This window comes from Pygoscelis adeliae, unplaced genomic scaffold, assembly GCF_000699105.1.
Source record: "Pygoscelis adeliae isolate BGI_AS28 unplaced genomic scaffold, ASM69910v1 Scaffold4, whole genome shotgun sequence".
In the NCBI taxonomy this organism is placed as follows: domain Eukaryota; kingdom Metazoa; phylum Chordata; class Aves; order Sphenisciformes; family Spheniscidae; genus Pygoscelis; species Pygoscelis adeliae.
The window spans coordinates 15,809,445-15,827,603 of NW_008824986.1; the positions used below are offsets into that span (position 1 = coordinate 15,809,445).

Genomic DNA, 18,159 nt, shown 5'->3' on the forward strand with positions numbered 1-18,159 from the left:
GGGGGGGGGTGTGCAGGGGAGAGTTGACCAAATTTGTTAGCTGATGTTATACACTGGGATTCCAGAGAAAATCTCTGGTTTGCACATTGCTGCATCAACACTGCTCAGCGCCTCAGCTGCACGATGCTCCCTCTTGGTGTTTAGGCTCCCATGTTACCCTGAAGAGGATGGATAAGGACTGCATGTAATGTTTGGACAAGGGATTGAACAAGGTTATTAAGAAAGAAATCTAGCGATCAATAATTATGTTGCTGTAGGTTCTGCCAGCCTACCCTGATATACTTGAGGATACTTTTAAAACCTGTTTTTCCCCTGCACTAGTGCAATAGCCTAGTGTAGTCATTCTGCTTTTCAGCTGTAGGAACAGCGGCCCAGCCCTAGCTGTTGTGGCTGGCATGGCTCGAAGAGCCCAAGCTGCAGAGGAAACAGCAAAGAAAAGACTGGGGACTCCAGGGCTGTGCGTCTGTCTTTCTCTCTGACCCCAGAGCTCTTGCTTTTGCTTTCTCAAACATAATTGCTTTCCTCTTCTGTTATGTTTCTATTGTTTGTTGGAAAAATGATGCCATTAAATCAAGAGAGAATGGTGGGAAAATGCTTTGATATGAGGCCTTCAGAGGGCATGTGCATGTGTATGTTTGCGTGCATGTCCTCTCTTAAAAACACCAACACAACCCTCTGTGTATCTGGCAGCTTCCTTTAATTTGTGTCTTGCCTGTGAGAGAGAAATCCATCTCCAAATATTTTTGGCAGTTAACCTCCTTTATTTGTATTGAAGTGGTACAAACTGCGGGGTGTTGTTCCAGGGCTGTCGTTCACCGTCGCTGTGACAGTTAATCTCATCAGGACCTTGCATTTTCCCAGTCACTGTTTTGGGAACGTGGTATCCCAGGCTTCCTTTTTTCCATGGGAAAGAGGGGTCCCGTGGCCACGGGCTCTGGCAGGCATTAGGACAGCAGTGTGCCCGCTATTCTGCTGCTATTCTGTAATGCAGAGAGGGATGGAAATGTGCTTTCCTCTAGACATAGCCATACAGGGTGACGAACAAGGATGATGCAAAGTCTGCCACAGTGTTTTGACTATAGCCATGCTCCTTAGCCCGGGAGCATTGGCAAACACCTGAGCTGCAGTGCAGGAGCACACGTTGCCACCTTCATGGAGCAAAGACTGCATTAAGGCAGAGGAGTACAAGGCTGGGCTGCGCGGGCAGCTGTGGGATGCTTCCTCACGCTGGATTTGAGCAGTAGAGCCCCACGTGTTTGTGTCACGTAGTTGAGTTTTTTGCATGTTTCTTGAAAACAGCTGTTCTATTTGATCAACGCCTCTCAGTAGCCCCTTCCTGGATATAGCTATGCATTACATTAGATAGCAAACAACGGATGTGCTTTAAGTTGCAGGTCAGGTGGTCACCAACCCCCCCCCCCACCCCCCCTGAGTGAAGTCAGCCATGCAGTTTTCTAAGGACTGAGGCATGGAGAGGAGAGCAAAACTTCACAAGACTGAAAAAAACCCAATCTTAGCAGAAAACTGAAAGAATAAGGGAAAAAAACAGAAGAAAGGACTGTGGGGAGAGAAGGGAATCAATGGTGGCAGCTTTAGAGGAAATCACATCTCTGTGCCACGCCACTGTAGGATTCAACTCCGGGGCTTGGCAGCAAACATGATTTCTGCTTTGTAAGAATTGCTGGGATTGTTTTCCTCCCCACTAGGAAGGGAGCTTGCTAGAGCCTGCTCTCAGGGATATTTACCTTAGAAAGAGGACCCTCTTTAACATCTTGCCCTGCCTGACTTGGTCCAGATTTTTCTAGTTGACAGTTATCTTGATTTGGTTTGATCCTTCCTTACCCTCTTGGCTACTGTGCTGATGTTTCTTTAGTTGCTTCCCTGATGTTTTCTTAGCTGGGTTCTGCCCCGGCAGGAGTTACTGTGTTGCACAAGTGATATGTGACCTGGTCCCCCACATGCTGAGGATGCAGCACTTCTCAGGGTGACAGTCCCATCAACCCCAGGTCCCAGCATGGTTTTCCATGGCACTTTGTGTTATGTCCCCATTTGCTGATGCTGCGTGCATCGCGAAGCACCTGAGCACAGACCTGTAGTCCGTAGCCTAGTAAAGCTTTGGGGATCTTCTGAGTTTGATGGGCGCTCTGCTAATACGGCATGCTACCAAGGGAAGACATGCCGGCTTCTTTCAGATGTCATCCAACAAATTTGTTTGCCAGTGTGAGGCCTCCAATGACCCACCAGTTGCTCTGTCATGGAAAGACTGAGACCCTTTGCAAAGAAAGATGTCACTGTATTGCGCCTGAAGTTTCATGCATATACCCTCTATTGCATATAATAAAGCAATATGGCACTCAAATACAGGACTGCCCAGTAAAAACTCCTTACGACACAGTAATTTTCATGTTTTGCTTCTCTTCTCTCTTCCTTCTCTTTTTTTTCTTAATTTTTCTTGGATGCCGTTTCCTACCTTCCAGCGGAGGGAAGAGAAGTCTGTTGTTTGTTCAGTTAACTGAAAAAAAGCTTTATGTGCATTTTCTGCTGCCGTTTTGTTAAAGTTCAGAGTTCCTAGGTTAGAGCTGCCACTTCTCAATATGATTCTTGTTCGAACTTCCAGAGCAGCCCACGCAGAGCTGCTTGGGTTCATCTGCGCAGTTCACAGCCCACAACCAACGAGACACATTGTTTGCCTCTCCTTCCATGATTCATACTTTGCAACAAAGAGGAGCCTAATGCTCCCAATGTGAGTGTGAAGCTAGGCGGTACTGGATTTTAGGTACATCAATAGAAGCAGTCTGGGTGGGTTTTTGTCTGTCTTTCTTCCTTGTGAGCACTCATTATATCTGAAAATCAGACAGCTTTTGTGACAGTGGTCATAACTGTCTGATGCTTGTCTGGCTTAATAGGGAAACTATGACAGGAGCTCTCCAATTTTACAATTTTCTTATTCTGAGGAATTTTAGCTTGCCTCGGTTTTGTGAATTTTGCATTTTATTTTGTTTAATCTAGCAGTGATTCTATAATGAGAAAGTTCACTGTTTACTGAAAGGTTGGTGTTTTGTCTTTTTTTAATTATTTTTTTTTCCCCTTTGATAAACACAAGGGCTTCTCATTTTGCTGTGGGGAGATTTCTTTTTTTTTTCTACAAATGTGGGGAGATTTCTTTTTTTTTTTTCTAAAAATGTGGGGAGATTTTTTTTTTTTTTCTATTTATGAAATACTCTTCTGTGGAAAAAATGGAGGAGTTTCAACTGGCCAACACTGCGTTGGGCTTTTTATTCTTTTTCCATGAAAAGCTAGAAGAAGGAAGGCTGGCCAGTCATTGCAGGTGCAATTGTGGGAAGTAAAGCCTGGTTTCTGGTGATCAAAACCAAGCTGGTAGACTTTAGTCCACACTTGTCTGCTTTTTTCTGCTCATCACCCTGGGTGAATGCTGGTGGGGTTTCAGTGTGGTGGGGATGCATTTCAGAGGAGCAGCCTTCTGGGGTTCAACAGAGATGTCTCTTATTCCTGGTGCTGTATTTTGGCGAGCCATTCGCCACGCGTCCTCCCTCGTGTCACATTGCCCACGTGTGCGGAAGCCAGTGGCATCCAGACCAGGGCAGAGGAGCTGTAAATGCTGCAGAAGGGCCAACGCATTGCTATACCCTTTTCTTCACAGCTCCTCTGCAAGACCCTGAAGCTGGCAGGATGAGGAGGGTCGGTTTGCCTGAGGAAGGATGCGCTTTGTTGTTTTGGAAGGCGGTGCTGTGTTGGGGGTCATCCAGCTGTTAGAGCTGTCACCATCCACACATCTGCCTTTGGGCACATCTCACAGCTGGGGAGAATGGCCTTCTCTAGCTGTCATCATGGGCGACTTTTCCCTCTTGCAAAGGCTGACTGTTACTGTAAGACTCCAAATTAGCTGAGGAGGCCTGGGCTGGGTCCTCCTGCTCTGCTGACAGCGCTCACTATTCAGCAGCCTGAATGCTGTCTCTGTCCCCGCCTGTCCTCTCCGCACGCTCATCAGCTGCCCTATTGATTTTATGCAGCAAAGGAAAAAAGAAACCAGGGCAAGAAAGAAACTGCTTTCTGCCAAAGCAGCCTCTAGGGAATCCCAGTGCTGCTGGCCGGGGCTGGTCAGCGGGAAATGGGGGCTGAAAGGCTGCCATGGGATGTCCTGCATGGGGGAGGTGGAGATGCAAGGGTGCCTTGAGGTGCCCCTCGGGAAGCCCTCCGCTCCTGTGACCTCTGACACTTGCATGAATCAGAGTGCTGTTATCAGTTTCACTATATCTGGTCTTCCCAAGGCTTTTGAAGCAAAAAAACTTGGCACGCCACGGGCTGCAGGTATTTACCAGGTGCCCAAATCCATGCTGTTTGCCAGCAGCTTAGCCGAGCCCCTTGTAGCAGGGGTGAAGCCAGAAGTACCAAACCCAGCTCCTGCTTTTGGATCCAAGGAAGGGTGGTTTGGGAGTGAGAGCTGCAGGCTGGGACACAGGAAAACTGGGTTGTATTCCTGATCTGCTGGAGAATACGCCCGTATCCTTGGACAAATTGCTTAATCTCTCTATGCCTTAGTTTCCTGTTAGCAAATGATACTCCTTATCTTTCACCTCTCATCTCAGTAGAGGAAAGAGTTTGTCTTTTAGTATGTATTTTATTACAGTTCTTTGTCCGGTGGCTGGGGCCCCTCTACCTTGATAAAATAAATAATTGAATTTAGATTAAATGGTCTAACGTAATCCTGCCCAGTGGTTACTAAAACACTTGAATGAAAGTTCATTCTGAGCCTGCCTTTCCATTTCCTCATAAGGCCAAGACATGAAGTAATAAGATGTAGACATAGGTTGTTATTGTAGCAAAATGACAAAGATCAGTGGTTATTGGTAGGAATGGCTTTTATAATCTAGTTTAATGGTCATTTACCTTTCAGTGACCTTGGTGTCAGGCAAAATTGGCAGCTCTTTTGCAAGGAATGTGCTTCCTCAATGGGGGCTTTGCAAGCTGCTGCATTTTTGGCTCTAGCTTCACATGAACTAGGATAGACACTGCTGCAATGCAAGAGACTTTGTCTGCAAAGAAAGGCCATAGACTCCTGCCAAAAGAAGCCCTTTTCAGTGCTGTCCTGCTGCCACTGAATTGCCGTTGGAACAGATTAGTTGTGTTTCAAGCAATGCTTTGCTCATTGCTGCAACTAAAGTTTCAACCTTCAGAGAGAGTCTACTCTGGTCAGAGGGCTGCCCAGGAGTTTCTGTAAAAAGGCTTGCATTGTCTTGGAGTAAAAGGAGGGAGAACATCTCTCATCCTCCACTTAAGTGCATGCAAGAGGAGCTGGTAGTTCTGGTTGTAACCCCCATTAAGTCCTTACTACATCAGTAAAGACATGATATTTCTATACACTTTAAAGTTCAGTCCTTTCAGTGATGATCATCCACTCATTGCAGATGCAAATCAGCCAAGCTTTCTATTGACTATGATGTTTCTACACCACTCTCCTTCACATGTTGCAAAATCCTTATGGTTTTATCCAGTGAGTGATACCTGTGGCCATGGAGAAGAGCAGCATGATCTGAGCTGTGCTGCAGTATCTAATGGTACCCCATATGTGTGGCCATGCTTTGTAAGGAGATGGAGTAGGTCATATCCTGGGGCTTGGGATGGCCGGATTCAGTAGAGGTATTCAGTGACCTTGGCTAAGTCTTTTAATTCTTCTGGGCCAATCTTAACCTTAGAGGTAATCTCCTGTTTTCTATAAAGTAGGCTGAATTTTTGTAAGTGCTATGCAAGTATTTATTTGAGATGGTGCCAGAAAGATTATTTGAGTCACATTATAATTGGGGTTTCACGAAGAAGTGCTACAAGAGTCGAGAAGAGTAATGTAGCTGTGGAAGGACGTTTCTCAAAAGCATCTCTGAGAATTGCACTGCCTTGTGACTTGGGCTTCTATCTACTTCTGATCTCTCATCCTGCTGCTCACAGCCATTTGATTTTGCAAACGAGTTCCTTGCACCTGTAACTATTGCCCTGCAGAGAAGGCCTAGCTACAGGAATCATCTCTTTACGTGCTCTCATTTCTAAACTGCTAAGATAAGGACAGCAAAACAATGTAGCTTGGAGGGAGAGCCATTTGTTTCAGGCTGCTTTGTATAACCACCAACCTTGGTTTGCCATAAGCATGTTCAATACATCACTACAGTGTGATAGGTCTTTAGCTGAGATCAAGCAGTAGTTTCCAGTGTTCAAAATCCTGAGGTGGTTTGACGTGCATGGGCTCTCAACTGTTTTTAGTCCTATTCACCTGCTGGGACCTGCTGCGATTCTTGCTTGCACAGAGGATCTTATAGACCCCCATCGTATTAACTCTTCTTACGTCTCACATTCATCACTCCAATAAGTATTAGCTTGTTCTTCTGATACGAGAGAATGAATGGCCACATTCATTTTAATGGCAGTTTATTTTTGCAGGTATCAGGTTTGGATTGGGAATGTCCAGCTGAGATCAAAGACATGCTTGCGTGGAAGCAGATGGTTTATATGCTGCTTCTTGCTGAAGAAGAGCAAAATGAATCTCTGTTGAGCCCCTGAAGTCCGAACCCATTGAAGTCTGACAGAGTCTTTCCACTGACCTCAGTGGCCCCAGGATCGCGTCCTAAATGAGTTGCTTTGAGTCACTAGAAGCCTGAATTCAGCTTTGGTGGGCTGGAAAATGTAACCTACTGTATGGGCTGCGCTATTCATAAGAGCTGGGCCCTGTCTGTGTGCTAGCTGTGGATGCCTGGGAGAAGAATAAAGTCATTTTCTGCAGTCTTGGGGGTGGAAGAAGGAATGGGAATTATACCCCCTTCCCTGCAAACGCGGTATCGTGACTTCCTTGCAGGCAGCTGTTGGGAGCTGACCCGCTTTGGAAGCTTCAGATTAGGTATTTTTTGTGCTGTGTTTCTTCTGATACCATCCCTGACACATAACTGTCCTGTTCGCTAGGACGAACTAAGAGGAACATATATTTAGGCCTGACCAGAAGGAACTGACCTCAATTTAAATTTTCTGAAGTGGGCCACTGAAGCAGATGAGCGAGTATAGCAAGGCTATGATTTACGCTGGTGGAGTTTCCTTAAACTTAGAAGAAGCAGGGTCCTTGAAGTTTGAGAGAAGCTGGTTATGAGTGTGTTTGACACCAAATGCTCACAGTTCATTGTTTCATTATATCAGTGACATCTAATATTGTTGTCACAAAACACTACCTGTTTCCTTACGGTTTATGAAAAATGCTGTTGTTTCTTGAAGTGATTCTTGCTTTCTCTGGATTGCAGTGGCTTATAGCTGGGCAAAACAGCAGCTAGCAAAAACATTCAAGCTAACACAGCATGATACAGGCACTTTCCATTCCCTACTGGTCCTAAATCAGACCAGAAGAGAATTAATTGGGTGTAGGGGGTATAAAATGAAGTGTAAAGAACTACCAGTTGGTAGTCTCCTCTGGAGCCATTATTGATTGATCTGGAGTCATTAGACTGTTTTACAATCAAGCTAGTGAAGATTAATACAGTTTGAGAGCAGTAGCATGTTTTGCAATTAATGGCTAGCACCATAAACCTTTACAGTGTAATTTATGCTTTATTTATTAATATTCTAACATGTATTCACCCAAGGAAGGGTCACCTGGTGGCTAAAGATGGGGGAGTAAGAAGGTGATGGTGCTCTCCTGGTTTTACACAAATGTTCTTTGTGCCCTTGGAGGTGGTAGCACTTAAACTAGATATGCTTCAGATGTTTTGACCTATGAAACCAAAATATTAACACTTTTCTAGTTTATTGGTGTGTGCTGTGACTCACAGGGGTACCATGGGAACACACAGCATGGAAATGCTGTAAGTAAAGGGAATGGAGCATTGCCCCAGTTAAATTATCCGTATGTCACGTTCCTTAGTGGTGTGCTGAGGAGTCACAGCCTGGTTTGCAGCCTGGCGGTGGCAAACCCAAGCTTCGCTGCCCATCTTCCCCACTGCTCCTTAGCTTCAGGGACCGATGGAGTGGGTTAGCGGGGGAGCTTCCAAAGGGGAGGAACGGCCCCAGCTGGGTTTTCTGTGCTTTTCCCATACGCCGTCATTCTTGCACAGCGCTTCCTCTCTCCACGTAATACTCTGTTATTTCCTCCCTGGAACAAGCTCCTGCCACTGCTGCTAATTAGCCCACGATAAACTTCGGCGTGAACAAAAGCAAGCAAGCAAACGCCTGTTGCTTCAGCATGAGCCCTGTCAGAGAAGTGATTTGTCAGTGGCAGAGCTGAGTAGCACCTCCTCAGAAGGAAAACAAACCTATTAGCCTGGCTGAGCCGTCAGTGCTGGGGAGCAGTTTGTCCGAGTTGCGTGTTGTGGGTATGCAGGGATGTCTTTGTAACGGCAGGCTTTCCTGAGGGTCTCTGAGATGCTGCTCAATCTTGGGTCTTCAGTTCCACGTGGTGCAATGATCTCTCTAGTCACCACCCAAGCAACACGGCTTGAGAAGTTACTGAATTATGTATGTGCCTTTTTTTTTTTTTTTGCCTTTTGGGGGGACACGGACATAAATGTTTTCAAATCATTACAGATAGAGAAATAAGGAGGAGGCTTGGAAAGAGGAACCAGAAAGCAGTCTTTGGTAGATCCAAATCCACATGAGGTTTGAGTGATGTTTGATGGGACTCAAGATTCAAGTGTCACGGTCTTGCTAGCTGCTTTTGTGTAATCTCAGCCCTAATGCTCAAAATCCCTCTAGTCTTCTCCCTCTTTGAGCAAAAAGTCCTATAGGAAGAAGAATAGATATTTACATGGGATTTTACTGGTGTTATGAACAGACTAAGGGAAGTTGGAGCCTTTTTGGTTTTAGGACCTACTTTCTTCTCAAAACTAGAGGAAGGGTTCAAGCTGGAAAACTGAACATGAATTATTCCTGGGCAGAAAAACGCAGAGGATCTTGGAAAATTCAGAATTAATGTATGTCCTCTTTTGAAATGCCCCCAACTGCTTTGCCAACAGTTGTCTCTTTTGCTGTTGTAGCTCTCGAGCAGCTGCTCACAGAACTTGAAGATTTTCTGAGGATACTGGACAAGGAGAACTTGAGCAGCACTGCCGTTGTGAAGAAAAGCTTCCTCTCCGACCTTCTGCGGGTCTACACCAAGTCCAGTGGTATGGGCAAGGAAAACAAGGATGAGGAAGTGGGCTCTCGTGGGAACTGCTACGGGGACTTGAAGCAACATTTTTTTGGAGGCTGGTGGGAAGGGGAGACATGAAAATTAGAAGGAGAAACTGAAACGAGGATTATTTTTGCAGTGACCTCTAATTGTTTATGTAAAATTACTACAGTTATGTGTCCAGCTTTACAAACAAAGGATTCCCAAGATTCCTGATACTTTCTGTTTTCCTTATTAAACCTTAAGTTTATTTAATCCACTTTGTAAGATACACAGGATGTACTGTTTGGCCAAGTTAATGTTTAAGTAGAAATTTTAACTTATGGAATTTCCTGACTATAAAGCATTTAACTTTTCTACTTTTTATTATTGCTTGGGTTTTTTTCTGCACATTGCCTCAACCAATACGCTCTCCCCAAAATGTACTCAGCAGAGACACTTTTTACATCTGTCTTCGTGGAAAACCTTAGCAATGTGAAAGCAGCAGGTGGGTAAAGAGTTCACTTTTCCCTCTGGTTGCAGGTGGCGATGAGGAATATATTTATATGAACAAAGTGACCATCCATAAACAGCAGGGTGACCAGGAGAAACAAGACAAAGGTAGGGAGCTGAAGATTAATGGTTGCCTCATATCTAACAGGGCAGTGAAGGCACATGTGGTTAGGTCCTTGCTTTACTGGGACCGGTGGAGGCCCCTGTGGCAGCTCTGAGGGACGAGGCAGTTGATGGTGGAAGGACTGCCATTTTCATTACATTCCTTTGGAAATCATGGTCCTTGCCAACACTGTGAGGTTATTCCTGGAAGTAGCACTTTGGAGGGCATTATTTTGGGATAAAAACGTTGCCTTCTAAGGCTTGCAGCTCCAGTGCCTCAAATATTTAAGGAAGCCCTCATGTTTCCTTTGGCCACGAAACATGTCACTTCACCTCTTTGAGGCCTTGAAAGCATGTGTCTTCTTTAGCGTGTTGCTCTCTGTACTAGCCCAGAGAGTCTGTGTTGTCACAACCTTGCGAGGTGAGTTCCCAGGCGCAGCCTGCACCCTCGCCTTCTGCGCGGGCAGAGCGCCTTCATCTCCCGGGGGATGCAAGAGTTTTGCGGTGTACAAGCCAAGAAATTAAACCTGGATAAAATATTCATTTCCAATTTGATTTCCCAGATTTTGAATTTTTAATATGGGAAAGAAAATAATTCTCTATAAACGTTCTTGCTCTTTGAAGTTCATCACAAGGGCTGTTTTTGATGATTGCATAGAGTGAGATTATTACTGACACACGTCTTAATGCACATGTAGTCGGAGGCTGACCCTACCCTACAGTTTCCGATCCAAATAGATGAAACAGAGGACGCATCAGTGCAGCCTGCTGTTGACATGCTGGTCCTGCAATAGTTGGGATAGCTCTGTTTCCAGAGTTGTTTGTTTTGGTTTTATTGTTTTGTGGTGGGTTTTTTTGTTTGTTTTGTTTTTGTTTTTTTTTTTTAAACTACCTGCAGCTGAATTTAGGTTAACTTCAAATATCCCTGAAGACAGGATGTCCTCCCAGATTACGCGTGCAGCCCCGATGTGATCTCCGGACGGGGCCCTCTGGGTGATGCTGTAATGCTCCATAACAGGATTGCACAGCCTCCCGGTAGCTCTGGGCAGCTGAGCAGTGACAGAAGCATCTCTTTATATAAGTTCTTATTTGGGTGGATAAAACAAGACTTGCACTGATCCACCATGCTGAAACAAGGGGGTAAATTTCAGACAATTTATTTTTAGAGTTCGTTCTCTTATTTCAGACTTCTCCCTATCAAGGCCATGAGCCTACCCACTCAGTCACTCCCTGTGGGACCTGGCACTTCTCTCTTTCTCTGTTTTCAACAACCTCCCTATTCCAAGTAAAACTTCTGAGTTATTTGGAAATGCTGAAGTCAGTAAGACACATGTATGGGATCTTAGCCATAGCTGCAGCTGGGTGTACAGCCCTGATCCTGCCTCTGTAACGGCACGGAGAGGTCTGTGCCTGCCTGAAGAGGTCAGAAGTGGGATCTGCAGGTTCAGATTTAGCAGATGGAGGCGGCCCTAGTACCCACTGGAGCTAGGGGATGTGATATGGATCCCCCAGTGATTATGCAGCTCCCTTTACCCATTTTATCCACTGCTGCTCTGTGCACTTTGTTTCACTGAAATCCTTTGGTGGGATGTGGTGACCACACTTTTGTGACTGAGGTCAATGGGACCTCTCATGCCCTGCGGGGTTTCTTCATCACTGTAGCTGTGCTCGAATATGCTCTAGCAGTGCAGGGTGAAATGCTTTCCGAAGTGATAATACATCTGCTCCGAAAGTCTCCCCTCCGAACCTTAAAACATGCTGTTTCTGCAAAAACCGTATTTCACTGCTCACGGTATCTACTTCCAATTCCACCAGTAAGGATTTAAGCTGAACAGTGCGCTGCTTTTGAGATGCCTTTTTATCGCACAGTAATTGAATTCACTGCAGTGAGTGATGAAGGCACTACCATTTACTTGATCTCAGTTACTTGAGAAACACAGCAAGTCTCTGCCGTGCAAGTCCATGGGGCTCTTCAGTGAGCTGAAGGTATCTCCTTCTGGAAGTCAGCACAGAGGGATCGACGTGCAGGTGGCTGGGAGGTGGAGCTGATGTGCAGTGTAGGGCTCCTGGTGGTGCACACTGTGGCCCTCTTAGCCCAAATACCAAGAGAGATCCACTTTTACAAAGACCAGAGAGCACAAATAACAGTTCGTACAGATGTGAATTTTAGCAGGCTTTTTGCCTGGTTTTTCTTCCTTCCCTCTTCTAAATTCTCTCCAAATTCCAGGTTTTAGAGAGACATCTTTATCAGAAGACACCTGCAAAGTGTTAACACTTGTCTAGGAAAAAATACTCCTTCCCTCCCACCCCAGTAAGGAAACAGTCTGTGATTAGTGGTGCTGATGTGTGTAGCAGGAGAATGAAGGGGTATGTACAGCACATGCTGCGTGGACTCTCCACGCAGAAAGCATGCATTAGGTGCTTGTCTCCACATGCTGGGCACAGCGATAGCTGCTCTGTGCAACCTCAGAACAGAAAACCTCATAACATCTCCCAGGAGTCTTGCCAGGATGAAGGTTAAAGGGATGGTTCTTCCTGCACAAAGCCTGAAAATCAAAGCTCCATCACATCCTGCTCTGCTCCTCAGCTGGAGTACATGGGCACGTGTCTGTGGAGGTGGGCAAGTTTCCAGCAGGGTGAGGACTGAGACTGTGGTCTCCATCCCATGCTCCAAGGTTGGTGGGAGGAGGAACTGCTGGTACAGAAACCAAACAGCATTTTCCTGGCACAGTGAGGTTCAGTGGGATGATTGCTAGGTTTGCCGGAGAGTCGAGAACAGATGGCCACCACTTGCAAAGGGTTTGGCAGTGGTTTTTGCTGCTGCAATGATTTCTTTTCTATGGAGCTGAGCATGGGAGGTTCTGCCTGGCGCAGGAGGATGCGAGTTGGCCTGTCCATTTCTCTCTGCTAAAAAGCCCCTAAAAAGTTCCCTGTGTGGACAACTGTGAGTGTGGAAATAATCCCCTCTTGGGTAGTAGCCCACTGGGGCTTTAGGAAATCTCAAACTTGTTTCTGGTGTTTCCAAAAGCAGCAATGGCCTCAGCAGCTGCTGTTGATGGAAGGTGTCTGCCCTGAGAGCGCCATCTCCTTGGTCCTTTACAGAAAAGGCCAACCTCCAACAGCAGCCTGTAGATATGACTCTGGCAGTATAATCATGGGGTATTTTGGTAGGTGGATCTCCCCATGATCAGTCTGTGTCATAGGCTCACCTGCTTTACTCTGTTTGAACCTTACAAGACATCCAGCAGCCCTACTTGCAAGGTACAAACAGCTGTTTGGAGATGGTGTCTATTGATCCATGGGTCTCTGTGTCCTCCTGGCTTACTGAAGTTAGCCAGTGCTGATGACCAGGAGACCTGTGTCACAGGGAGCAATTTCTCACAAGAGATGTGTTTTGAGCTCTTGCACCATCAGGCCAGGAGCTGGCTGCAGCCTGGCAGGGCAGAGCTGTCATCGTGGCTTCCGAGCCCCAGACATGAACAAAGTAATGTGGTTTCCAACTTCTATTTTTAAAGCCCAGAAATATGCAGCAAAGTTCCTGCCCGCATCTTCCGAGCGCAATGCTAACCACTGCTGGACGCTATGCAATGCCTTGGTGGTTTCTGTGTGCGTCTGAGGAATGTGGCTGGAGCATCAGCAGGTGACTAAGGGAGTTAGAGCATCAGCTCGCTGCAGATTTTGGACCTAATTCCCTTTTAATTTACTGGACTTGCTATATCTGAATACCTTAGCCTCATTTCTCCTGAAGTATTTGGCAAGAGACGCTCTGTAAAAGGGGACTGGCCCACTGCACAGTGTAACGCCTTCAAAGGCCTTCATTTTTCAGCCATTTGGTGCCTTGCTCCCACTTGTTCCTGAGCGTTGCTGCATTGCACTATCTCGGAGGTCGTGGGATTTGGGCACTTGTTCGAGGCCACCCAGGAGTTCTGTGGTGGGGGAAGAGGGACTGAACACAAGTTTTCTGAGCCTCCGATGTACCCTCCAGCTACTGAATCACTCTGCATTCAGCTGCTTGGAAAATCTGACTTTCCAGAGGCAGATGCAGATCGCCTGGAGCAGTTCTGCTGCCATATGCCCTTTCACATGTTTGGCCTGGGCTGCTTCAAGAGCAACTCTTCCTTCAGTAGTGATTAAATTACTGTTTTTGGCTGGCTTTGATAAACCATTGTGCAGCCCAGCTAGGCAGCAACCTTTGCAATTTGCTCTGGGAAGCAGGGTGGTATTAGGTCCAGTTTTCTGGAAAGGCAGCAGAGGTGGGGACAGTCACCGATCTGTCAGCTCACAGCAGCAGGGATCAGAGCTAGCAAGGACTAAAGTGCTATGGATTTCCAGATACCGTGTAGTGTCTGCCCATGTTGCTTCTCAAGACCCTTTAAAGTTTCAGCAGCAGGTCTGGGCTTCACAGTTTTCCCTCCAGAAGGAAAAACATGTCCAAAAACCAGAGGCCAGCTTTTTTGCTTGGTCTCCTAGTGCCACATTCCTGGGTATGGCCTGAAATGACATGGTGGCCCTGCAGCGCTGCCTGTAATTGCCACTCTGCTTCCTACCAAAATAGCACCTTGCTGTTCCTGTGCAGCCCTGGGTAGTGAGTGCTCTGCTGGGAAATGCCACGTCATCGATATAATTGTGTTTCTGGCTTGCAGCACCGGATCGGAGAAACTCCTTGACCAATGGAGACTCAGGACTGCATTCGTCCCCTCCTCAGAAGAGCCTGCCGGACCTCCCCCCTCCAAAGGTGTGTTTTGCAAATCCTTTGCTTTTCACTGCCTAGCCTTCAGCCTGGGGATCTGAACCCCTGCAGCCTTTGCTTTTGTTACGTACTGTGTAGCATGGGTAAATGGAGAGACCTCTGCCTGTGTATTTTAGTGAGACAAATAGTCCTGGTGAGCTTTATTTAAAAAAAAAAAAAAATTAACTAGGGGCTCCCTGTTGTACGGGTTTCCAGCTACATGTTTGGTCTTTACTAATGCTGCAGGTCAGTGTGTAGCTGGTGAACCCCTGCAGCCTTTGCTTTTGTTACGTACTGTGTAGCATGGGTAAATGGAGAGACCTCTGCCTGTGTATTTTAGTGAGACAAATAGTCCTGGTGAGCTTTATTTAAAAAAAAAAAAAATTAACTAGGGGCTCCCTGTTGTACGGGTTTCCAGCTACATGTTTGGTCTTTACTAATGCTGCAGGTCAGTGTGCAGCTGGTGGCCCGGGCAGGGTGGCCATGCTCTGGGGTGGCTGGGCATCCAGAAACCCCTGTGGCTCCCAACTTGTGCACAGAGGGAGCAGGCAGCTGTGGGAGCCTTGGGCTTCCCATGCGTGTGCAGGAGCACCGTGCACAACAGGCTGTGTTCCCTGCCAGGGAAACCCACACCCATTGCATGGCAACCCAGGCTCAAAGAATGAAGAGAATTGAGGTTTTCCAAAGAAGTGAAGGTGAGGTTGGCTTTCAGCTGTTGCTTTGGAAATCTCCAAGTTGTAAAGCAGCTGTGCCTGGGCTGCTAGCATGAACTTACAAAAGTCAGAAATCCTTCAGCTGCGAGGCGGTGGGGCGATCCCTGGGCAGTGCCAGGATCTCCCTCACCGGCAGAGCCTTGCTAACGGTTTGACCGTTGGCAGAGAAGATCAGGTTTGCTTCAGCTGAAGCGCCTGGTGTTGTCTGTGCATTGGGCAAACATGCCGGGCATTACGCTGGTTGTACAGCCCACAGATCTGTGAGGAGGAGTCGCCAGTACTGTAGATTTTTCTATAGGGCAGCTATAAATTTGGTCAGGGTCCAGTTCAACACCATCAGCTTTCAGTGGGATTTTGTCTCTATGCCAGCAAGCCAGCCTGGCTGTCCTCGAGAGACGCAGGTCATCCTCAAGACCCCAGATGTTGCTGTTCGGTAGTTGATCCGACGTGGGAATCGCTGTAGCTGGGATTTCGAGATGTGAAAGGAAAGGAGAGCAGGGAGTGTGCATGGGGAGGAGAGAGAGGCATGGAGGAGGATGGGGTGGTGCATCCATCAACGATAGAGGCGGATCTCCTTTCCCAGGAAGGAGGATGCGGGGTAAGGCCCCAGGACTTCTGCCCAGGGGGCTGTGTAGCTCAGCTGGAGTTAGCTGGAGGAGCTGGGAAAATGAGGGGGTAGGACGGGATGCAGCCGGCAAACCCTCGGACGCAGTGCAATTGCCTGCTGGGAGCTGCTCCAGCCCCGGGGGGGGCTCTGTCCACGCAGCTGGCCAGGGATAGTTGCCTGAGAGCAGTGATCAGAGCAGGAATCACTGTTTTGCTTTGGGTTTCTCAAAGCCGGAGGGTGTGGTGGCTGTGGGAGGGAGGTGGGCAGGAGGATGGTGGTGCAGTGGAATGAAGCCATGACCGGGGAAGCAGCAGCTGGGTGTCCCCAAGGCATCTCTGCTTGTGCTTGGTGGAGCCCAGCTTTCTGATAGGGCAATCAGGAAGTTAAATGAGGGAATTAGAAAAAAACAGTCTTGGATGTTAGCTAAGAAGGGTACCTAAGCCATCCATCTTCTCCCAGGCCTGTGCTGGGAACTACCTTCTCCCACCTGCTTACTACTGGAGCTAACCTCCTTTGGATAAAGCAATCAAGTACCTCCTCACTGTGAGCATCTGAGTATCGGTGAGCTGTTGGCAGCAAAGATATCTGAGCGTACTTCAAAGAGTGGGGCTGGGGAGGGCTTTAATGTGGTCCCAGTTAGTGTGTGGAAATTGCTGCTGTGGAGAAATAAATCTTCCCTGTCTGTGTTTGCTGCTCCTGGTGCGGGCAGGAGCCATGGCCACCTGGGTGGTGGAGGAGAGAGCACAACTCCTTACACAGAAACGGGGAGGTTAGGAGAGGACCTCAGAATATATCTATTTTAGCTCTGTGGAGTTTTCTGTGGTTTGGTGATGTTAAGGCATGCTGTGGTGTTGCTCTACACTTGCCTTTTGAGGCACAGGAGAAATTTTGTGATAAAGCTCTGCACAGCGGATTGTCCCTGGTATTTACTGACACCAGCAGTCAATGGGCAACCCAACAGGGGTGGCCCAGCTGGATCCCACTAATTTCTTTGGATTTGACCCAAAGCAACCTTTAAACAATGAGTCCCGCGGGCTGTGGCTCAGACATTGGTGACCTTTCATCTGCGGTAGCCCTGGCAGCTATGCTGCTTTCCACGGCCATCCACTGAGAAAGTCATAGGGTGCGGACATGGATGCCCAAGATGGTTTTATTTGCATGCTCCGTTGTACCATAATGCAACAGGCAAATGTTCTGTGAGGACTAGCCTGGGTTAGATAACGCAGCATGTACTCTTTGACTTAAGCTAGAGACAAAACAACTCCATGCCTTTAGGGAAAAAGAAGAGGAAAAAAATAACTTCTAGGGCAGCTGAGGTGCAGTCCCACCTAGTCCCTGTTGGCTTCCATTGTCTGCAGGAAACAAAACAGAGCAGTCCCTTCCCCCCCACACCTCCTTCCCTGACACTTGTGGGACGGTGTCTAATAAACCCACAGTGTTTCTTTGTGTAGGCAATTTGTTTATGGTCATAGCACAATGTGAGCTGGCTGCATGCAGGAGGCCACCACAGATGGCAATTGCAGACACATTCCCTGGCCAGGGAAGGGATTAGGTAAAGCTTTGGAGTTGCCTGGGTTTGGTTTTATTTCTTTAATTTAACACATTAGGACAAGTTCCTAAACCTTTAAGTATTTGGAGGCAAGTGTTTTCCGGCAGCATGGCTGGAAAGCAAGCTCAGAGTCTGCTCACAGCATCTGGCAGACCCACGTAGGAAGGAGTTTTCGTCCAAGACACTTGAGAATTCTGCGAAGTTGGCAGAGCCGCGTGCAGCTCGCCCATGTGGGAGCAGAAGTGCGTGATTTTGGCCGGTGTGGTCAGGGTACCTAGCTCCCACAGGCTCAGCAGCATCCCCCTTTGTGGGCAGTTGCCGGCCAGAACATTTTTTCCTTCAAAGCTTACTTTCTACTTCTGTGCAGCAGTACCTGTTGGTGGAAATATCCAGGGTAGCATGGACAGCTTTGAACCTGCATTTGATGATGCTGGCATGACCTGCAAAAGGGACTGATCCTGCCTTAGACGGCTTTGCAGTGCTGGTGCCCAGCTGGTCCCCCTTCTCCAGGCCACCAGGAGCAATCGTGTGGGCTGGCATGAAGGACTGTGCATGATCCATGACCTTCAACATTGCTGTCTCTGCAGAGAGAGACCTGCTCTTCTGCCTGTCCTCCTGGGAAGAGTGGGGCTTTAGCCCTGCACACGCTGAACATCCTATCCAGGATTTGTGCAGGTCTCAGTCAGAAGCCAGTTGAAGCAGTGTGAGCCAGAGCATACCATTGTCAGATGACCGGGGATGGTTTGACCTGGGCAAGGAGGGGGGACACCTCACTTGGGGAGTGGGGGACACTAGTGTCAGGTCATGATGGGAGAT

At 47.4% G+C, this 18,159-nt stretch overlaps 1 protein-coding gene across 1 annotated transcript in view; it reads left to right on the forward strand.

The window, feature by feature from the left end:
- Nucleotides 1-18,159, forward strand: part of AFAP1L2 (actin filament associated protein 1-like 2) — a 74,842-nt gene that overhangs the window by 37,282 nt on the left and 19,401 nt on the right. The window contains exons 4-6 of the mRNA XM_009326045.1: nucleotides 9,018-9,146; nucleotides 9,674-9,751; nucleotides 14,389-14,480. Of these exons, the coding sequence (XP_009324320.1) occupies nucleotides 9,018-9,146; nucleotides 9,674-9,751; nucleotides 14,389-14,480 (299 nt within the window). The remainder of the gene's footprint in view (nucleotides 1-9,017; nucleotides 9,147-9,673; nucleotides 9,752-14,388; nucleotides 14,481-18,159) is intronic.